Source organism: Balaenoptera borealis (genome assembly GCF_965194805.1).
Source record: "Balaenoptera borealis genome assembly, chromosome: 2".
Classification (NCBI taxonomy): domain Eukaryota; kingdom Metazoa; phylum Chordata; class Mammalia; order Artiodactyla; family Balaenopteridae; genus Balaenoptera; species Balaenoptera borealis.
Window position 1 is genome coordinate 157,365,574 of NC_138867.1, and position 18,602 is coordinate 157,384,175.

An 18,602-nucleotide genomic window follows, 5' to 3' on the forward strand; every position below is an offset into this window, starting at 1 on the left:
TGAGTGGCTTTGTGGTTCTGAGCCTGTTTCCTCCTCTGTAAAGAGAGAGAGCTAGAAGTCTCTGAGTTCTGCTTCCTCCTGGATGTGTGAACTTGGCAGTTGCCTCCTCGCCCTTCGCTTCAGTTTCCTCTCCTGTCAAACGGGAATTATGTTAATGAGCATGCTACTAGGATGTGAGGAGGATCACTCAAAGGGCGAAGCCTGGTGCCCACTGCATGATTGGCACTTTGTAACCAGGAATTGAAAATATACTGCTTTTGTGGGTGAAGACCGCTGGGTTTGGAAATCGAGGGTTTGATGGGCAGAGTTTGCTGAAAAGTAGAGGCCTCCTGTAGCAATTTTAAAACCAAGCTTTGTGGTTTGACTGTAGCCTGGATTCTCAGTTCTTGAGTTGCAAGGACAAGTCTGTGCAAAGGCCCTTGGATTCCCTGGAGGAAGGGGTCTTCTACCCAGGAGTCTGCAGTGGTCATAACCCCCACCAGCTCAGTGCGTGACCTTTTTACGAGGTACACTTGATGGCCTGCCATGCATGGGGCAGGATCTGCTAGGGCATGCCCAGAGGGAGCAATGCCAGGGGGCAGAGCCTGGGCCCTCCCTCTACCCACTGCCATGGGAGACTGTGCCAACACTGCACAATCAAGAGAGGCAGCCCCACCCAGGGGTCCCTGCAACCCAAGCACGGGTCCTGGTGCCAAGGGAGGGTAGCATTGTCTCCACAATTTTAGATGTGGCTAAGGGTGGGGGGCAGTGTGGAAGTCAAGGCTAGGAGAGGTTATGACTAGAGGCTGCTGTCCTGGCCCAAGGATGCCCCGCATCCTCTGCTTCTGTTTGCACACCTCCTGTGACTGGGATCTCCCTCTCTCCCAAAGCCACCTGCAGCTTTGTCTTCCTTCTCAAGTGTGGTGCCCAGAACCAAAGCAACTTCTCCCAGAATGGTCTAATCATGCACTGGAGCGGCAAGCTCCTCCTTTGCTCTACAGACTATACTTCTGTTAATGCATCCCTATTTTGTTTGTCTCTCCCCACACATATCACTATTGATGACACCCAAGTCCAGGGCTGCTATCAACTAAAACTCATTCCTTCACAACTCTTTTTTACCCCTTCCTTCTTCCGTCCCTTCCTCCCTCCCTTCTTCCATCCTTCTTTCCTTTCTTCTCCCATTTTAGAGCAATGCCTCTCTGCAGTCAGTTTTTTCAAATGTGTATTGAGCATTTGTGCATGCTACTCCTACTCTGGGTACCGGGGATTCATAAGTGAATATGTCCTGGAGCCTGCCCACAGGAGGCTTCCCATCTGCCAATGGAGAGGACAGAAGGGTAACAGCTAAAGCACCTGCCCTGAGGGTGTAATTGATGGAAAAGACAAAGTACAGAGGGACCTCAGAGGGGTGAGCAACTACCATATATGCCCAAATATTAGGCCACCCAAGTAAAGGTTAAGGGCAATCCCTAGTCTCCCAGTGAGAAGACGCACAGTAAAGTTGAATAATATAAACTTTAAGGTGTGGAGACGAAATAGTCAAACGGCTATTGTAATATTTATTTCTTTACTGAGAGAGATATATTTTAAATCACTATTATATATTTAGATTTTTAATATTTCATTTATTTAATAAAATATTAATTTGGAAATACTGCCTTTGTCCGATCTAAAATTTCAAGAAACTACTTGGTTCAAATTCTTTACACGTGGCTTTGACACTAGTGTCACCATCAGCTGGTGGGAGGGTGGGGGGAAAGAATTTTTGGTTTTCCAGAGCACATCTTAATCACAGGGACCAAGATGCTAAAACACAGCCCTTTTGGATCCAAGTGTCAGGTGACCACTGGACACTGTGTTCCCTCTGCAGGTACCATCTGCATTGCATTAGGACAGTTGGGGTTTCATTTGCAGGTGTGCATTTGTGGTCTGCACAACCCTGCCACTTATTTGGGTGCTCTGAAAGTGACCTTTAAAAGGCCTGTTTAAGACAACCTCCCTTGCCGTCACCCTTTATGACCCTCCCTTTGTGACACTTGCAGTTACAAAATCCCATTTGCACTGCACTGCTTTATATGAGTAAAATTTCCTAGACTCCTTTTATAATAATACTGACCTCTATATGCATCCCAAACTCACATGGATTGAGGGTATATGGAACTAATGTACCTTTCCCAAACAGGACTTTGTGTTTAAAAAATAAGTGACTGACAGAGTACCTGTAATATGAGAAATTAGTGACTCAAACACAAGCCAACCTTATGTTCAGACGTATATGATAAATCAGGGTGTGGTGGGGAATAGAGAAGGCTTCCCAGAGGTGGAGGCTTTGAGCTGACCTTGAAGGACAAGAACCCTTTTGGGATGGGTCAGGCACTCGAGGCAGAAGGCACCAGAGAAGCTGAGCTGGGGTTGCGGGGGGGGGGGGGCGTGGGCGGGGGCTTGTTCTCCCAGATACCCACCTTTCAATCACATATCTCCAGGCCAGCTTTGCCCCTTACTGGGAAATTTGGAGCACCTGTTTTCCACTTTCTGAGCCTCAATCTGCCTATCTGTGAAGTGGGGGTAATAACACATTTCATAAGGTCATAAAGGATTCAAGAGCATGGAAAGTAAAGCTGGAAAAAAAAAACTGGTTTGGAATTGGGTCTTCTTGGGCAAGTCATTTCACTTCTTAAGCCTCAGTGTTCTGATCTGAAAAATGGAGCCCAATGAAGGCAGGGGTTAGCAGGCTTCATGCCCCACTGAGTGTGGGTTCCTGCACAGGAAAGGTACTGAGATCTGTGGGGTGAATGAATGAATAAGGAATGCCTGTTACTCCCTCTGCCAGAGACACTGTCCCCAGCTCTTCCCATGCCGATTCTTTGCTGTGCATCAGATGGAGCTGACACGCCCCCAGATTCTCCCTGAGCCCCGCAGAGTCACCCCATCAGTCTTATCTTGTTTTATTTTCTTCCTGGCTTTGATCATTATATTATGTGATCTTAATTGCTTGCTATTTCTGTCTTCATCACTAGACTAGCATGGCTTGTCTGTATCTACAGTGCCCGGCACAGCCTGTGGCACATAGGATGTGCTCAATAAATATTTTAATGAATGAGCGAGTGAGTGAATTAATGAATATAGGTTCCCTTCCTCCCAACCTTTGGACACTGCCTAGGTTTCTCCTACTTGTAGGCACGAGATCCCACCCCAACCCATCACCCTGGTTGAACTGTTTTCAAGCCCTTTACACTGTTCGAGGTGACCTTGTGCTTGTGTTTCCGTCCCGGACCTCCTCATCCCCCACCCCTACCCCCGCAGCTTCAACACCCCGCATAGAAGCTCCGCAGGGTGAGGTCTTGGCCCCCTGTGGCCCAGCGCCTGGCACACAGTAGGCCTTCTTAAAATGTTGCAATTAATGACAGAAAGGCCAGCAGGCTAACGAACCTGGCACCCTGAAGGCACCCAGCTGCCCAGCGCGCCTTCCTGCCCCGGGCGCGGGAGCCGCGAGGGCGGGAGGCTCGGCCGTTCCCCTCCCGCCTCCCGGTGCAAACTTTCAAAAGATGCTGCGGCCGCGGCCCCGCCCCTCTCCGCGTGGTTGGAGGCGGCGGGAGGCGGGGGCGGAGCCGGCAGGCCCCGGCCGGTGGCTCCGCCTCCTCCTCCCGCCGCTGCTTCCCTCACCGCACCCTCCCCAGCTGCAGCCCGCCGGCTCGCCAGTGCAGCCGCGATGCCCCGGAGCCCGATCCCGACCCCGGCCCGGGTCCCCGGCCCACCGCGTATTTAGCCTCGTGCGTCCCGAGCGCGCCACCGCAACGCCGCGCCCCGACGCAGCTATGGGCAACACTGTGCACAGGACCCTGCCAGGTACGCCGGGGAGCCCCACCCGGGAGGCGGGCGCTGGGGTGCTTCTCTCCTTGGGGGACGCTCTGGGTGACTTCCAGAGAGCCACCCCACCTACCCTTGGAGCCCTCGGCGGGCGCGGCGGGCTGGAACCTCCGGTGCTTCCCGACTCCCGGCTCAGCGCGCGCGGAGCGGCTGAGCTTTGCGCTCTGGGAGGGCGGGTACCGCGTCCTGGTTACCTTGGGGACCCCGGTGCTCTTTCTCCCGGCTTTGGCCAGATGCGCGAAGGGGCTGTTGGGGCGATGCTGCGCGACCCCTTGCCTTTGTTCCAGCCCAAGGGCGCTGATGAAGGAGCCCGGGGCGCTCCGGGGGGGTGAATGGAATCAGGCTCCGCAGGGCTTCCGACGGCCAAAAGCCGCCCATTGTGCCGAGACTGCAGCGGCTGAGAGTGGGGGGGTGCTCGCAGGGGTACCTCAGTTACCAGCCGCTCAGCGCCCCCGCGGTACATGCTGCCTTGGTTTGGCCACGTTCCCACGCGCACCCTGGCTGCGCCCCCCTCTGGTGTCGGCTCAGTTGGGAGCTCTCTAGCCCCTTGCAGTCGCCGCTGTCGAGCGCATCGCCCCCTAGTTAACACCGCCCCAGAATTTCCGGAGCCAGAGTAAGGGGATCCAGAGCTGGGAGGAGGTGGGGGTGTGAAGACAGAGGAGGCCTTGCTAGAAAATACCTGGTAATTGTGGGAATAGATCAGCGCTGCTCAAAGGCTTGGAGGCTCAGTGTCTGGCACTTTGCATACCCCAGCGCGGTATGCAAAGAAGCTTCACGGTAAAGGTGTGTATTCCAATTTTATAATGAAGAAATTGAGTTTCAGTGGAGGCGAAATGACACATGCAAGGCCATGTTGCTAGTGGGGAGGGGGTCTGGATTGGGACCCATGTCTGCCTGCCCACCCTCCTCCCTGCCAAGTCTTTAGAATAGATCTTTATTTTGCCTTAAGGCTGGGCATTTGTAGCATCCTTTAGGCAGAAGGTGAGAGACACATATGTGAGGTTTTAGGAGGAGAGGGAGGTATCACCTCCTCTATGCTCTAACAGTCCCATATAGCTCTCTCCTTCATAATTATATATCAAAAAATAATTATTTCTTCCCCTGGAAGGGATTGAAATGGATGGTGCTGAGCCCCACATTCCCAAGGCCCGCTTATAGGAGAGGAGCCCCTCCTTCTACTTTATAAGCCCCTGGGCAGCTTTCAGGCCACTGCACAAATCCTCTGAGAGGCGGAGTCACCAGCAGAGCGTCACCAGTTAATCAGTGGCAGAGGTGGGATTTGAATCCAGGTCCTCTTACCTGAGAGTGGCCACGCCTCCTATGGCCAGGGCTATTGACGGGATGGGGATGGGGAGAACCCGCCACCCAGTCTGGAGGTGTCCAGCGATATTGGCAAATAGAGCAGCAGATGTCCTCCCAGCCACAAAGACATGAGCCCCTTTGTGGGATTTCTTAATTAAGAAATGTTTATGCTGTTCTAGTAGAAAAGCCATTCTGCCACCTGTGGGTCAGCCTTGGGGTAGATGAAGGGACAGAGGCACGCCAGGCGGGCTAAATATAGCTGGATATTTATGTACTCTCCATCCCACTTGGCCCTCTCTCTGTGGACAGGGCCACCCCGGGCTGGGAGCCTGGGGTTAAGGTCGGTTACTCATGGCAGTAGCTAATCGTGGAAAATTCAAACTCCACTGGTGCTGAAGCTTGCATTGAGTTTGAGGAAGGAGATGGAACTGGCATTCCTGTGCCACATCAGGCTGTAGGTGTCAAAACCACAAAGAACCATTTATTGTTTTCTGACCTGCCTGTAATTAGTTTCTCACACACATTGTGCCGTTTTTTGCACCTCTGTGCTCAGTACATGATACTCCCCACACCTGGAATATCCTTTCACTGTCTAGTCCATCTTTCAAAACCCAGCTCAGTTGTCACCTCCTCCAGGAAGCTTTCCCTGACCACCCACACCTTTGCTCTGCCACCTAAATACCTTCTTGTCTCTGCTTGTTCATCAGACCACTTTGCATTGTCATCACCCGTCTCTACGACTCGCCTTGGGGCTGCCTGAGGACAGAGCCCACGTCTTAATCGTCTTGTATCCCTGATTACCCAGCCCAGAGCCTGGTGCCTGGCAGGAGCCCAAAAACTGGTGGTGGAGCTCACATGTTGCCTGCATCTTAGGCTGAAAGAACACTTGGCTCAGTGTTGCCCTGTAGAAATCCTTGTGCTTTCGTTCTCAGGAAAAGGACACATGCGTGGGGTTCCTTCTACGGGACTTGAAATAGAGAGCTGGCATTTGCCGAGCACCTGGATTCCATGCCAGGCTTCCTGCATATGTGGCTTCATTTACATGCCAAGCATGCTTCTCCTTAAGGCTTCCGCACTTGCCGATCCCTCTGCCTGGAACATCCTTACCCCAGATCTCCACATAGTTTCCCCCTGCTTCCTTCAGGTCTCTGCTCCACGCAGCTCCTGCCATGGCCCCTGCCCCCAGCGTCTCCCACTCCCTCTCCCCTGCTTTGTGTTTTTTCTTAGCATGGCTCACCATGTGCCACGCTGTACATGTAGTTAGCTCTTTATCGTCTGTCTCCCCAGGGAGGATTTTGCCTGTTTTATTCACTGTGGTATATTCAGCATCTGGAGCAGTGGCTGGGACATAGTAGATGTTCAGTAAATATTTGCTGAATGAATGAATTTAGTTCTTGCAACAGCCCTGCAAGGTAGGGATTATCATCTCCATTTTACAGATAAGGAAACCAAGTCTCAGAGAGGTAAAATGACTCATCCCATTTCACATGGGTCATCCGGTTGGCAGAACCAGGATTGAATCCAGGTTTATTTAGCTCCAAAGTCCTGCAGTCTTCTCCTGACATCCATGGTTCAGATACCATTTATTGGGTGCCCCAGAGTACACCTGGCATGCTATTGTATACAATAAGGAAATGCCCCCAAAAAGGAATGTCTTTTATGATCGATTGAGGGGAAGCCCCTTGGTGGCCCTCACAAAGGGCATCAGCAATTCAGATCAATGCCCTGTAAACAAGTGTGCAGGGGTCAGCACGGGAATTCGCATTTGCTATGCTCTTACTGTGTGCGTTACCCATTCCCTTTCTAGTTGCAGTTCAGACCTGCAAAATAAGGTGCCATTCTCCTCCATTTTACAGATGAGGAGACTGAGGCACAGAGAGGTTGAGACACCTGCCCCAACTCACACAGTAAGGCAGTGGTAAAGCTGGGCTTAGCAGACCCAGGTCTGTCTTGTTCGTAATACTACATGGTCCTTTTTTCTGCGCTCCTTTAGCCTTATTCTGGGTTTTGCAAAGCAAAAAAAGAAAAGTGTAAACATGCTTGGGGTGGGGGGGAGAGGAGGGCACAATTCCAGCAGGGAGGGGGATGGGGAGGAGGAACTCTCTCCCTTCTCCCACCAGCACGTTTCAATCCCTTCCCTCCACACGCCTCTGGGGCTCACCCGTAGTTCTGGTTGGAGAAGAGGCTGAATTCAAACTGTTGGTTGGGTTTAATCATTAAGTCTGTCCATGCTTGACCAAGTCAACGGCCCTTTCTAGTGTTAGTTCAGTGAGTGGTATCCTGGAGCTCTGGAGTGAGGGAAGCGTGTTGACCCTGCTCTGTGCCAAGCCCTGAGTCAAGGGCTTTACCCACATTACCTATTCCAGATCCTCATAACAACACTTTAGAGGGGCTATATTTATCCCCATCTTACAGGGAGGCAGATGGAGGCTTGGAGAGGTAAAGGACAAAGGCTCACCGGTATAAGGGGGAGGACCGATCTTCCTAACCTAGATGGTCAGTCTGCAAATGCTACGTCCAGACCAGAAGCACCTGCTCCTACGGGGCCACTCAGATGCCTTCCCTATAGAGCCTCTTTCTTTATTTGACCTGAATACGGAACCGTGTGGCTACTGGGCCTACATGGGTCAGATCTGCTGCCCTCTGGCAGTGGGCGGTAATGCTCCGCGGGCCCGGCAGCCTCTCTTTTCCCTGGATCTGGACTGTCTCAGCTCTAGGGAGGACAGCAGCCTTTGTCACTCTCACAGCCATCACAGCGGCTGCACGGATGACCCAACCAGTGACATTCCCCTCTCTCTCTGCACCGCTCTTCCTCCTTTACCCAGTCACAACGTAAAGTTAGGTTGGGCTTGCCCGCCTTATCTGGCCCCATCTGCCTCTCTCCCACCGGGTCATGAAGAATCACTTTTATAGCCTCCCCGTTGAGCAAGAGGCCTGAGCCTGAGCCTCTCAAAGTGATAGTGGTTTGTCCAACAGCCCTGAAACCTACCAGGCTGTCAACACATGGTCAGGGGCCCTGACTCATCAAGGTTCCTTGGTGATGGCCTACGAGGATGCTGGGGGCTGGGGTGGGCGTTGGGGGAAAGGGTGGAGCAGTCTAATCCATCAGTGGAAGTGAGGAAGAGGAATGGGTCTGTCCAATGTATAGGAAACATGGAGAAGTTGCCTGTGGAGAATCTGGAGCCAGAAGGAACTAGGGCCTCCCTCTGTTTTTACCCTCTTCCTGATCCCACCTCTTCTCCCTTCCCTCTCTCTCTCCCCAGGCAGGAAAGGGGGGTAGGGAAGGCTTCCTGGAGGAGGCGACATCTGAAGGAAAGTCCAACTGAATGTCTGCCTCCCCCATTCGAATGTCATCTTTTTCTGCCTGCCTTTAGGGTCTTCTGTAGCTCAGTTGCACCAAAGCCATCCTGATCTCCGCTTAAGTGCCGTGCACCCAGGCTGGGTGACCCTGGGGTGTGCTCTGCTCTGCATTTTCCTGACTGTGCACCTTCGTTCACTTATCTGACATCTGTTGGGCACATGTCGTGTGCCAGCCCTGGGGTTCAGCCCTGAATGGGATGGACAGCCACAGGTGGGCCCCGTGGAGCTGGCCACTGGTGGGAGAAGGATAGAATGCTCTAGTAGAGCAGGTCACGTGACTGGTTATATCACTGCAGAGCATAAGGTGCTGCTACCCTGTGCCTCAAAGAAGGAGGGGCCGATGCCCAACACCCCGAACAAGGCCTGGCCTTGTTGTCTGTCTACTGTGGGTCATGCACGACCACCTTTTACAAAAAATCTGAATGACATAGAATAAGATAAAAAATAAAATATCGAGTGCATTCACGTAGGAAGAGTATTTTTGCCTCAGAAACTTTGGCTTCAGTTGTGCATATGTGCGTGCACCTGTGCGTGTTGCGTGTCACAATGTCAAATGCATTTCTCTCCGTGGGTCACAGTGGTTAAGGGATATGGTGAGCCCACTCACTGGTCTACAGCAGCAGGAGGTCTGGTGTCCGGGTCTAGACATGCGTCTTGGAGTCAGGCTACCTGGGTTCAAATCTCAGCGCGGCCATTTCCCAGGGGAGTGATATTGGGCAAGGACCTCCCTCTCTGTGCCTCGGTTTCCTCCCTGCAAATGGGGAGGATGCGTAGCTCCCTCGCAGTTGGTGGGAGTGAACATTAAACGGAACAGAGCAGGCGGAGGCTTTAGCACAATGCCCAGGGCAGTCGCTGTCATGGTTATTGTTGCCACCATGGACAGGAGAGGCCTCAGGCCTGCCCCTGGGGTTGCTAGACGGGGCTGGCTGACAAGTGCCCTTCACTTCCTGCCTTGAAAGCTCTGCCCCAGGTGACCACGAGCCCCGAGCTGAGGGGCTGGATTGGGAGGCATCCCTTTCATAGCACTGACAGCAGTTCCCAAGGGTTCCTTGAGCCCTGTCCAAGACATCTCATTTCTGAGGAGAAGAATCTGCCTGGCAGGTTGCATTTTGCAGTTTCCATTGGCTCACCAAACTTCCAGGTCTAGTGGGAGAGACTAACAGGGACAGGGCAGTTTGGTAAGTGGGGGAGGGGAAGCCCAGGGGGCTGTGAGAGCCTAGAGGAGGATGCAGGGAAGGCTTCCTGGAGGAGGTGCTGTCCAGCTGAGACCAGAAAGCAGAGAAGTTAGCCACAAGGGAATGGGAAAGGCTGTTCAAGGCAGAGGGTTAGATGTGCAAAGGCCTGAGGGGAGGGAGAACGGGGCATGTGAAGGGGGAGCTGCAGAGTTCGGGGGTCCCAGTGCAAGTGGGGGTGGCAATATGAGGTCAGAGCGGTGGGTAGAGGTCAGGTCAGAGGAAGAGGGGTTTCTTGCAGGCCGGCCTGCAGTCAGAAGACTTAGCTTTCTCAGATGCCACACTCCCCGCCAGGATGATGTGCTGTGTTTGCTGGTCTGGGCCGCAAAGGCTGCTCAGAACAGGCTGTTTAATCTTCCCCATGGGCAAGAAGAGTCAGCTCTGTCCTCTTTTGGACCAAAGGGCTTTCTGTACTTGGTGGTGCTCTATGAGGGCTTAAAATAGAAGCCCAGAAGCCAGGTGTGTGGTGAGAGCTTAAAGCAGAGAGGGAAGAGGAAGGGGCCCAGCGTGCGGTAGGTTGTGAGCGCCCACCTGGGGGATGTAGCCGAGTGGTCAGAGCTGCAGCATGCCCGCCCCATGCCAGGCCCTTTTTCTGTTTCATCCCCTTTGAACCATCAGGACGAGCCTTCCAGAAGTAGTCTCCCACTTCACAGATGAGGAAACTGAGCTCAGAAGGGTCATGAGACCTGCCTTGGGTCGGGCAGCTAGGAAGTGGCAGAACAGAATTTGATCCCAAGCCTACCTGACCCCAAAGCCCCTTCCCCCATCACTATGGGGCGCTACCCACTGGGGCTTCTTGGGGCTGCTGCCCCTTGGCCTCATCCTGAGCTCCTGAGCCCCCCCTCCCCACAAGCTGTCCTTCCTGCAGGCACACCTTCTTACCTTCTTTGTCCTGGGAAGGTGAATCGCCTCTGTCCCCAGCAGCCAGAATGAAGCTGCCCATAGAAAAGGTCCATCCACCAACCCCGCTCACCTCACCCCAGGCCTGGAGACTCTAACTAAAAAGGTGGAGGTGGCCTCTGGGAATCCTGCCCTGGAGGAGAAGGGGTGAACGGGAACTCTGCACCCCTCCCTCCTGCCTGACTAGGGCTCAGGCTCCTGATGCGTCTGCCTGGTAAAAGCTGGCCCGTGCTCGGCCATCCCCACCCCCCATTGACAGGTGTCACCATGCACCCACATCCTTTCCCCTGAGCCCGGCTGCTACCCAGAGCTCCAGGCAGCCCCTACCAGTCGGTGAGCAAGGGCCTGGGGCCAAGGTGAGCGCCCTTTGTCGCCCTGCACCCAGGCTTTCCTGCAGGCCAGGAGCATCCTGTCTCCCTGGTGTGCTGTCATTATTAACAGAGTTGGTAATGGCACAGGCTGGGGGCCTCCATCCCTGGGTCTGAGTGTTGGCTCTGCCCCTTATTATCCAGACGAACGACTTGACCTCTCTAAGCTTTGATTCCCTTTTCTGCAGAAAGGAGATAATGATGTTACGTCTCAGGCCTGCAAAGCTTCTGACAGATAGTGAGTGTTCACAGGGGGCACCTGTTATGATTATGTATTCACTAGACAAACAAGCCCCTGCTCCCTGCTGGGCCTGGTACTCCCAAGGGAGACAGACACAAAAGAATAATAATAACCACTAGCTTGTATCACTCAGCCAGGCTGTGCCAGACACTGTTCTCAGCAGGTACCTGCATTTAGCCCTCAGGACAAGCCCTGTGAGAGAGCTACTATTTTTAGTCCCATATAACTATTGAGAGAACAGAGAGGGAAAGTAGCTTGCCTAAGGGCACACAGCTTGGGTATTCCAACATGATTCCCACTAGAAGGAAGCAATGTTGAGGTGGGATGGATGACTGCCAGGTCGAGACAGGGGGTCAGGTGGGGGGCATTTCACATTTGCCCTGGAAGGCTTCATAGTATTGAGCAGAAACTTGTGAGCATTTAGATTTGTCTGGCAGATTTCTTTTTAGTTGCTCACCTACTTCTGAGGTTGTTTATCTCACATCCCACCTTTAGGCATGGCAGGGTGGGGCCACTCTCCCGGTAGCTTATGGGGACCCCAGCTGATATTCCCAAAGTCTGATGTGTAGCTCTCCAACCCCCTTTCAAGGCAGGCCAGGGGACGACTGATGTCCTGGGAGTTTTCTCGAGAGCAAAGCAAGGGCCATGTCAGCCCCAGAGGGGCAAAGGATCCCCAGCAACATAGCCTGGGTACCCCTGGAACCTGAGAGCTGCCTGCAGATCCATGAGGCAGGGGAGCAGACTTGATAGGGAAGGGTACTGTGGACTAAACACAGACATGACCAGACGTGTGTGGACATCACATGAGATTTCAGCTCAGTCAAAGGAAGAACTTTCTAACTGTGGAAGCTATCTGGAAGTGGAATGAGGGCAGTGGGGGAGAAAGTACCCTTTGCCAGAGTGGCATTGGTGTTTAGCCCAATTGGGACTTGACATGGACATTGTAGAGGCAACTAGAGCATCAGATGGATCCGGGATGAATTGTCCATTAAGGTGTCTTTTGACCCCGGGGTCTTATAGGAAGTGCTAGCCAGTGCTCATCTGCTGAACGCATGGAGGGCCCTTCCTAATCTCTGACTTTTCTAATCCCCCTGCCAGTTCTGCATGTTGGGAGGCTTTAGCCCCATTTTATAGATCAGGAAACTGAGGCACAGAAAGATGAAGCCACCTGCCCCCTTCTGGGTCTGTTTCCTCCCCTGTGACCTCCCAGCCTCAGCACTTTTCCACACTTAACAGCAGGTACTTCTGAGCAGCAGCCATTCTTGGATATCAGTGCCAGCTCGCTCTCATCCCTTCCCCTTCATTCTCCTTATTACCAGGACTCAGGGCAGCTCAGAGCTGGCCTCTTGTCTCACCTCTGGGCAGAGGGGAGAGAGTTCTTTAATGAGTAAACCATCTGGGGATATGGGTGGGGTGGTGGTGTCTGGGGCAGTACTGGCAGTCGGCACAAGGTCCACAGCTATTAAACAAGTGTGTTCTGTTTACATCCTCAACATTACACATTGTTTACATCATAATTATATCCCTCAGGTGCGTGTTTTCTTTCCTTTTCCCCAAGGAGATGCCCACCCATCGCATAAATTCAGAGAATGCTCAGAATCACCATGTCCCACCTCCCATTTGGCAGATCAGGACACTGAGGACAAGAGCCTTGCCAAGGGTCACACAGAGATCACAGATGGGGTCTTTGGCTGGAATCCCAAGAGAGATGGTGGAAAGAGCACTGGTTTTGGAGGTAGTCTCATGTTCAAACCTCAGTTCTTCTATATGTAAGCCAAGTGACCCTGGGCAAGTCACTTCCCCTCTCTGAACCTTCATGTCCCATCTTTAGGATGGGGAGAATGATGGTGACCCCCTCATGGGGTTGTGATGAGGAATAAATAGGAGACTCCATGAGAAGTCTGAGCCAACATAAGATGGGGACTCTGTAAATGGGCATGTCTCACCCTCTTTGCCCGAGGTGACTTTGGATTCCTTGAAGGCAAGGAATCTGTGCTCCTGAAATTGATGAAAAGGAGAGGAGCAATAGGACCAAATAGTACCCCCTCCATCCCCCTGCTATAATCTGCCACCGTTTTCCTTTTTAAGATGCTGCTTGTTGTTCATCCCAAGTTCTGCCAACCTGTGGCCTTTGAGTTGCTCAAAACAGGCTGATTGATGACATCCACCACCACACCTGCCCCTCTCTGAGACCAAGCCAGGGCCTCACTCCACCTCTGTCCCAGAAGGTGGCTTACGCCTCTTGTACATAGCCTACTTTTTCCTTGTAGGTCAGGGGGTAAGCGAGAGACCTTGGGAGGAATGAGGCATAAAACAGGAAGGATGCAACCTTCAGGGTCAGACAGGACCAGATTCAAAAACAGGCACTAGCCTCACAGGCTGGGTGGTCTCTGGCCAGGACGTCCGCCTCTCTGGGCCCCAGTTTCTTCACTTGGAAGCCACCTGGCAGGGTGTGGCCATGAGTGAATGGGCCATGTGGTGAGCCCCTGGCACACACTGGGAGTGCCACAGAGGTGGGCTCCCACCCCTCGGGGCCAGCAAACACCACCCAGCCATGGGGTTTGTGAAGAGCATTTCCTCAGCTCCAGAGGCGAGAACAGTTGGTGTTCTAGGAGAGTTTCCAGCGGCTTTTGAGCCTGAAAAGCAGGGCCAGTGGACCTATTGTTTCAAAGGTGGGACAGGGACCCTGCAGGTGCCTATCTAGGGCTGAGGATAGTGAACAGCCAGGCTTCTGGGCACCACCCAGGCTGGGGGAGTGGCTGCCATCAGGGCAAAGAGAAGGAGAGAGCTGGCCCATCAGCTGGCTTAGCAGGCAGCTGCCAGAAGCTGCCTGGAGGAGAAGCCAAGGGACAAGACTGCCAGCGGTTGGAAGCTACGTTTGAAACCTGGACTGGTTTTCCCGCTCCTGCTGTGCCGGATCATTTTGATAGGCAGGGAAGAAAGGAACGGGCAGTTTCTATGGGATGACCCAGGACTTGAATCTCATTTTTCAGAGAGATGGATCCTCAGAGGCTCTTTCCCTTCTTCAAACCCTTCAGTGGCCCCCGGAGCCCTCTTGAGGACCTTAACCTCCTCTGCTAGGCCTTTAAGACCCTTTGTGATGTAGCTCCTGACTCCCTCTCCACCCTCCCCTTTCCCTTCTACACTCTATTCCCTGCAGTTCCCCAAGTGCGCTCAGCCTGTTCTCACCTCCAGGCCTTTGCCTGTGCTGTTCCCTCTGCCCGAAACACAGTTCCCCATCCTTTATCATGCCCCACCCCCAGCCACTTCTTCCTCAGACTGCAGAGTGGCCCCGCTGAGAAGCGTCCCCATGGCCCCAGCCCTCCGTGCTGACCACTCTGTGCGGTCCTGGTGTCTGTGTCCATCCCCCCTGCTGGTCTCTCAGCTCTGGGCTCAGGGACTGTGTGGGACTCGTCAGCGCGTGTGTCCCTGCAGCCAGCGCGGCCCTGGCATGGAGCAGACGCTCCTTAAATGTCAGATGAAGGAGGAAGTGATGTACTTGAAAAGGAATGAGGGCACGTTTCCCCCCACCCTCTGCAGCAGTGGGGTCCTAACCCTGGGAGCCGGCGCTTCTGAAGTTGGAGCTTCCTGGGTCCCTTTATCAAGAAGAGACCTCGACCGAGGGGCCCAGCAGAGGGTCGGAGCCGGCTTGGGAATCCCAACTCTGCTGAACACGCTTGGAGGGGTCGTCGGGATGACCTCACCCCCCGGGAACTCAGTGCATCTGAGCCCACTTGAGCCAAGAGGGCTGCCACTTAGACCTGGAAGGAGAGGGCTTTTCTCCCAACGAGCAGTGTCGTGTGACCTCCGGCCTCCCTCCTGGGCCTCCTTGCAGCTGTTGACAGGAGTGTTGTGCCTTTCCGGCTGCACTGCGCTGACCGGGTTCTGTTTGCAGAGAATAGGAGCGGGGAGGAGGCGGGTGGTGGTTTCCAAGTGTGGGCTGGCCCCTTTCCACCCTGGGTGCTGGCCGACCAGGCCTCTGAAACAGAGAACAAAGTCCCGTTAGGCTGGCGTCTGTCTGCTGGGTGCATGTCACTGCCCTTTTTGGCAGAGGTGAAGGAGGCTTGGTTATTTTTTTCTAATCCACTTTCAAACCTACCAATAGAAAAGTTGCTTTCTGTTGCCAGAGGAGACTGGTATCCCTGCTCTGCTTTGGGTGACGGGAAGCCTTGCCAAATACCAGCCTTGCCTTTTCCTCTCTAAAGCCCGCGCGCGCGCGCACGCACACACGTGCACCCTGTTGCTTCCTACCTCTGTCACTTGAACCAGAGACTTGTTACTGAAGGTCCACAGTCTGAGGTTCGATGTTGTGCGGGTTCAGAAAGCCCCTGAAGTTGTACATCAAATTGTGTGAGTGGAGTGTGGGTGTGTTTCGGTGGGAGAGGGGCCGGTACAGCTGTCATCGCGCTTAGCAAGGCACACGACCCCTGCCCCCAAAGGCCACAGGCGGCCGCCTTGGAGAGAGGGCAGGGATGGGAGGAAGGGCCAGAGCCTGGCCCTCTCTTGCCACTGCCCAGCTTTGCTGCCTTGGTTTCCTCCTCTGGAAAATGAAGGTGGTAAAACCTACCCTGCAGGGTTATAAGAATGTAAACTCAATACACAAAGGCCCATGCCGGCACATAACGGAGGCTCAGTAAAAGGCTAGTTAAATCCTCTGGTGAGAGGGAGGGGGCAGAATAGACTGTCCTCGCAGTTGGCAATTGCCTTTCCCGGTGGGGCGGAATCTGCTGAAAATTTCAGCCAGAATGCCATCTGCTGAATGCCAGCAAGCTGGAGGCCGTCATCTCGGCAGCCAGAGAAGCTGGAGCTGTTGCTTCCTGCCACCCTCCTGGCAGTAAATGCCATTTCCTTGGGCTCTTTTTAGATCAAAGGAAAGGCTGGGTTGGGGCGATGAGCGGGCATCATTCAGGGGTGGCACAGTGCACATTTGGGACGCTGCTGGGATGGCTTAAAAATAGCCCTCTGTCCTTGGACACCCAGGGAAAGTGACCCTGGGGTTTTCAAGAGGCCTTTCCTGGCCAAGGTTACCAACCCTCCATGGGAGAAACGTTGCAGGATATATTCCCCTGACCCTACAAGTAGCCATCTTCGACCCAGGAGTAAACCTTTTCTCGGCAAAGAAACTAAATAAGGTAACTAAAGGGGGTGGGGGGGGAAAACCCAGTGTTAAGTGAACACCTACTACGTGCCACACACCGAGTCTGACCAGCTGGCCTCATTCGTCCTCACAGCAATCGTGCAGGGTGGAGATGACTCTTACCAGTTTCCTAGGTCTGGTTGGGGGGCGGGGCAGAGAAGTTAAGCACGTACCTCAAGATCACACAGCTACGAAACGACAAAACCAGAATTTAAACCCCCATCTGTCTGACTCCAAGCCTGTGCTCTTTTTAACCGCCTCTCACATTGAGATTTAGAAAATAAAAGTGTGGGAGAGATGGAGTGAGGGGCTTACCCAGGGCTTGGACCTGATGTTCCCTGCAGGGGAGGGAATGAACGTTTAGTGCACATCCATCGTGTGCTGGGACTCCTGCTGGGAGCTTTCTGTGCTCTCATCGCCCCTCCCAGTAGCCCGAGACGAGGCTCTGCATTCACACACTATTCACAGATGGTGACTTGTCCAAAGGCCCCTCAGACAAATTAGCTGCAAAGCACGGGCTCGAACCCAGAGCTCGTGAGGGTCGTTCTAAAGCACTGATGTGAGTAAACCACAGAGCAGCAGCCTGCGGAGCGGTTCTGATGTCCCCTTGCCTTCCCGAAGGACTAGCCCAAGGCTGGCAGTGGCAACATTTGTTTAGCCAGAACAGAGCTCCCTCCTCCCTAAATCCCCACAGCCACTCATCACCCACCCTCCAAAATCTGTACTCGTACGTTTTCGAGTGGGGCATTGCTTCCTTGACTAAACGCTGGAAAGACCCTCCCCTCTGGTCTTGGAGGGGCTGGAGCAGCCTTTGGTTAACCATGAGGGGTGGGCCAGGACTGTCCCCTCCTTCCTACACACAGGAAGAGACTACAGAGGTCTCCCCTCGGTTCCCACCGCATAGAAACTCCTTCCCCCTGCCTTGTTCTTAGAGTCTCTAGACCCAGTTCCTGGCCAGAGAGAGGGAGGCACACCCGCACGAGGCCAGTGGGGACTCGGCCTTGCATGGGAGGAAAGGGTCTGGTCCCTGGCGTGGGCTGGGGGCCCCTCCCTGGCAGAAGGTGACACCTTCTCACCAGTGACAGGGTATCCATTTAAATCTGGTCCTGGCACCAGCAGCCAGGAACCTCTGTGCCCATGGACTCAGCCATGTGGGGGAACAGCTGAAGTGATCACCAGGAGGGGAACGGCAGGGGACATTTTGGCTCTCAGTAGAATATTCTGCAGTCGTGAAACAGAACAGTGAATACTTGGGAGCCATGTGGGAAAAAATACTTTTTATGTAATGTTGAGTTAGGAAAGAAAAGGCAGGAGGCAAAATTAAATGTGTGCTCTGGTTGCAAGGAAGTTAGAAAAGGTACTCAGTACTACTTAGGGCTTAGTACTTCTGGGCTACTTATGGAGGAAAGTCAGGACAGGAGGAAAGAGCACTGGTTTGGGGTCAGACAGAGCTGGGTTCACATCTCCTTGTAGCCGCAGGAAGTTTTTTTTCCTGGAAAATAAAGACAATAATCCTGTGGGTGGGAATTTGTATTGAGAATTAACTACAACCTTGTATCAAAACATCCGGCCCAAGACATGGCGCCTAGTGAGGGCACAGCCAGTGGTTCTTCCGTGGATAAGGGCCAGGCAGGGAAGATGAAAAATGCAATGTGAGTTAAGGTGTGAATGTGGGGAGAAGAGGGGAAATTTTCTCCTTCTTCCCAAACTTTCTCTAATATGGCTGTAGTGTTTATTGCTGTAATTTAAATGACAAAGTTCAGGTTTTCCACTGACATCCCTGAACTAGGATGTTCTCCGAGGCCCGTGGGGTCCATGGCCACAGTTTTCTGTTTCATGTAGAAGCTGTTTTCCCTGAGCTAAGCTAAAAGCAGACGCTGGTGTACAATTTGGAGATTGCTTTTTGTTCTTTCATTTTAAGCATTTTCAATTTGTGTAAATAACACATCCTCTTAGAGACTTTTTCACTCTGGTTTTCTTTATCTCACATCGGGACTCTGGCCTCAGAGGAGGGAAAAGTAGTGTTTATCCCTCATTCCCTGAAGGAAGTTGGATCATATAATCAAAATTAAACAAATATGTAAACTTCGCTGGTTACTTGGCTGCCTTTTATCCTGACATATAGCTGGTTTAGCAGGAAACATCCCCTTGTAGTAACAAAGCAGTGTCTCTCCACACCCCCAGCATCCATTGAAATCGCCAGGCCACTCTGA

The 18,602-nt window shown here is 53.1% G+C and overlaps 1 protein-coding gene and 1 long non-coding RNA gene across 7 annotated transcripts in view; one reads left to right on the forward strand and one right to left on the reverse strand.

Moving 5' to 3' along the window:
* LOC309623742 overlaps positions 1 to 5,845 on the reverse strand; it is a 45,798-nt gene extending 39,953 nt beyond the window's left edge. For 3 of the 4 annotated variants that reach the window (XR_014241514.1, XR_014241515.1, XR_014241516.1), the window contains exons 1-2: positions 3,923 to 5,845; positions 2,445 to 2,534 (exon numbers count right to left, since the gene is read on the reverse strand). This is a non-coding gene — a long non-coding RNA (uncharacterized lncRNA). The remainder of the gene's footprint in view (positions 1 to 2,444; positions 2,535 to 3,922) is intronic. The other variant, XR_014241513.1, reaches the window with a different exon arrangement.
* Positions 3,617 to 18,602, forward strand: part of NEURL1B (neuralized E3 ubiquitin protein ligase 1B) — a 42,633-nt gene continuing 27,647 nt past the window's right edge. For 2 of the 3 annotated variants that reach the window (XM_082380874.1, XM_082380875.1), the window contains exon 1: positions 3,617 to 3,828. In XM_082380874.1, coding sequence (XP_082237000.1) covers positions 3,798 to 3,828 — 31 coding nt within the window. In that variant the 5' untranslated portion in view covers positions 3,617 to 3,797. Of the gene's footprint in view, positions 3,829 to 9,859; positions 12,931 to 18,602 lie in introns of those variants that run through there. The other variant, XM_082380876.1, reaches the window with a different exon arrangement.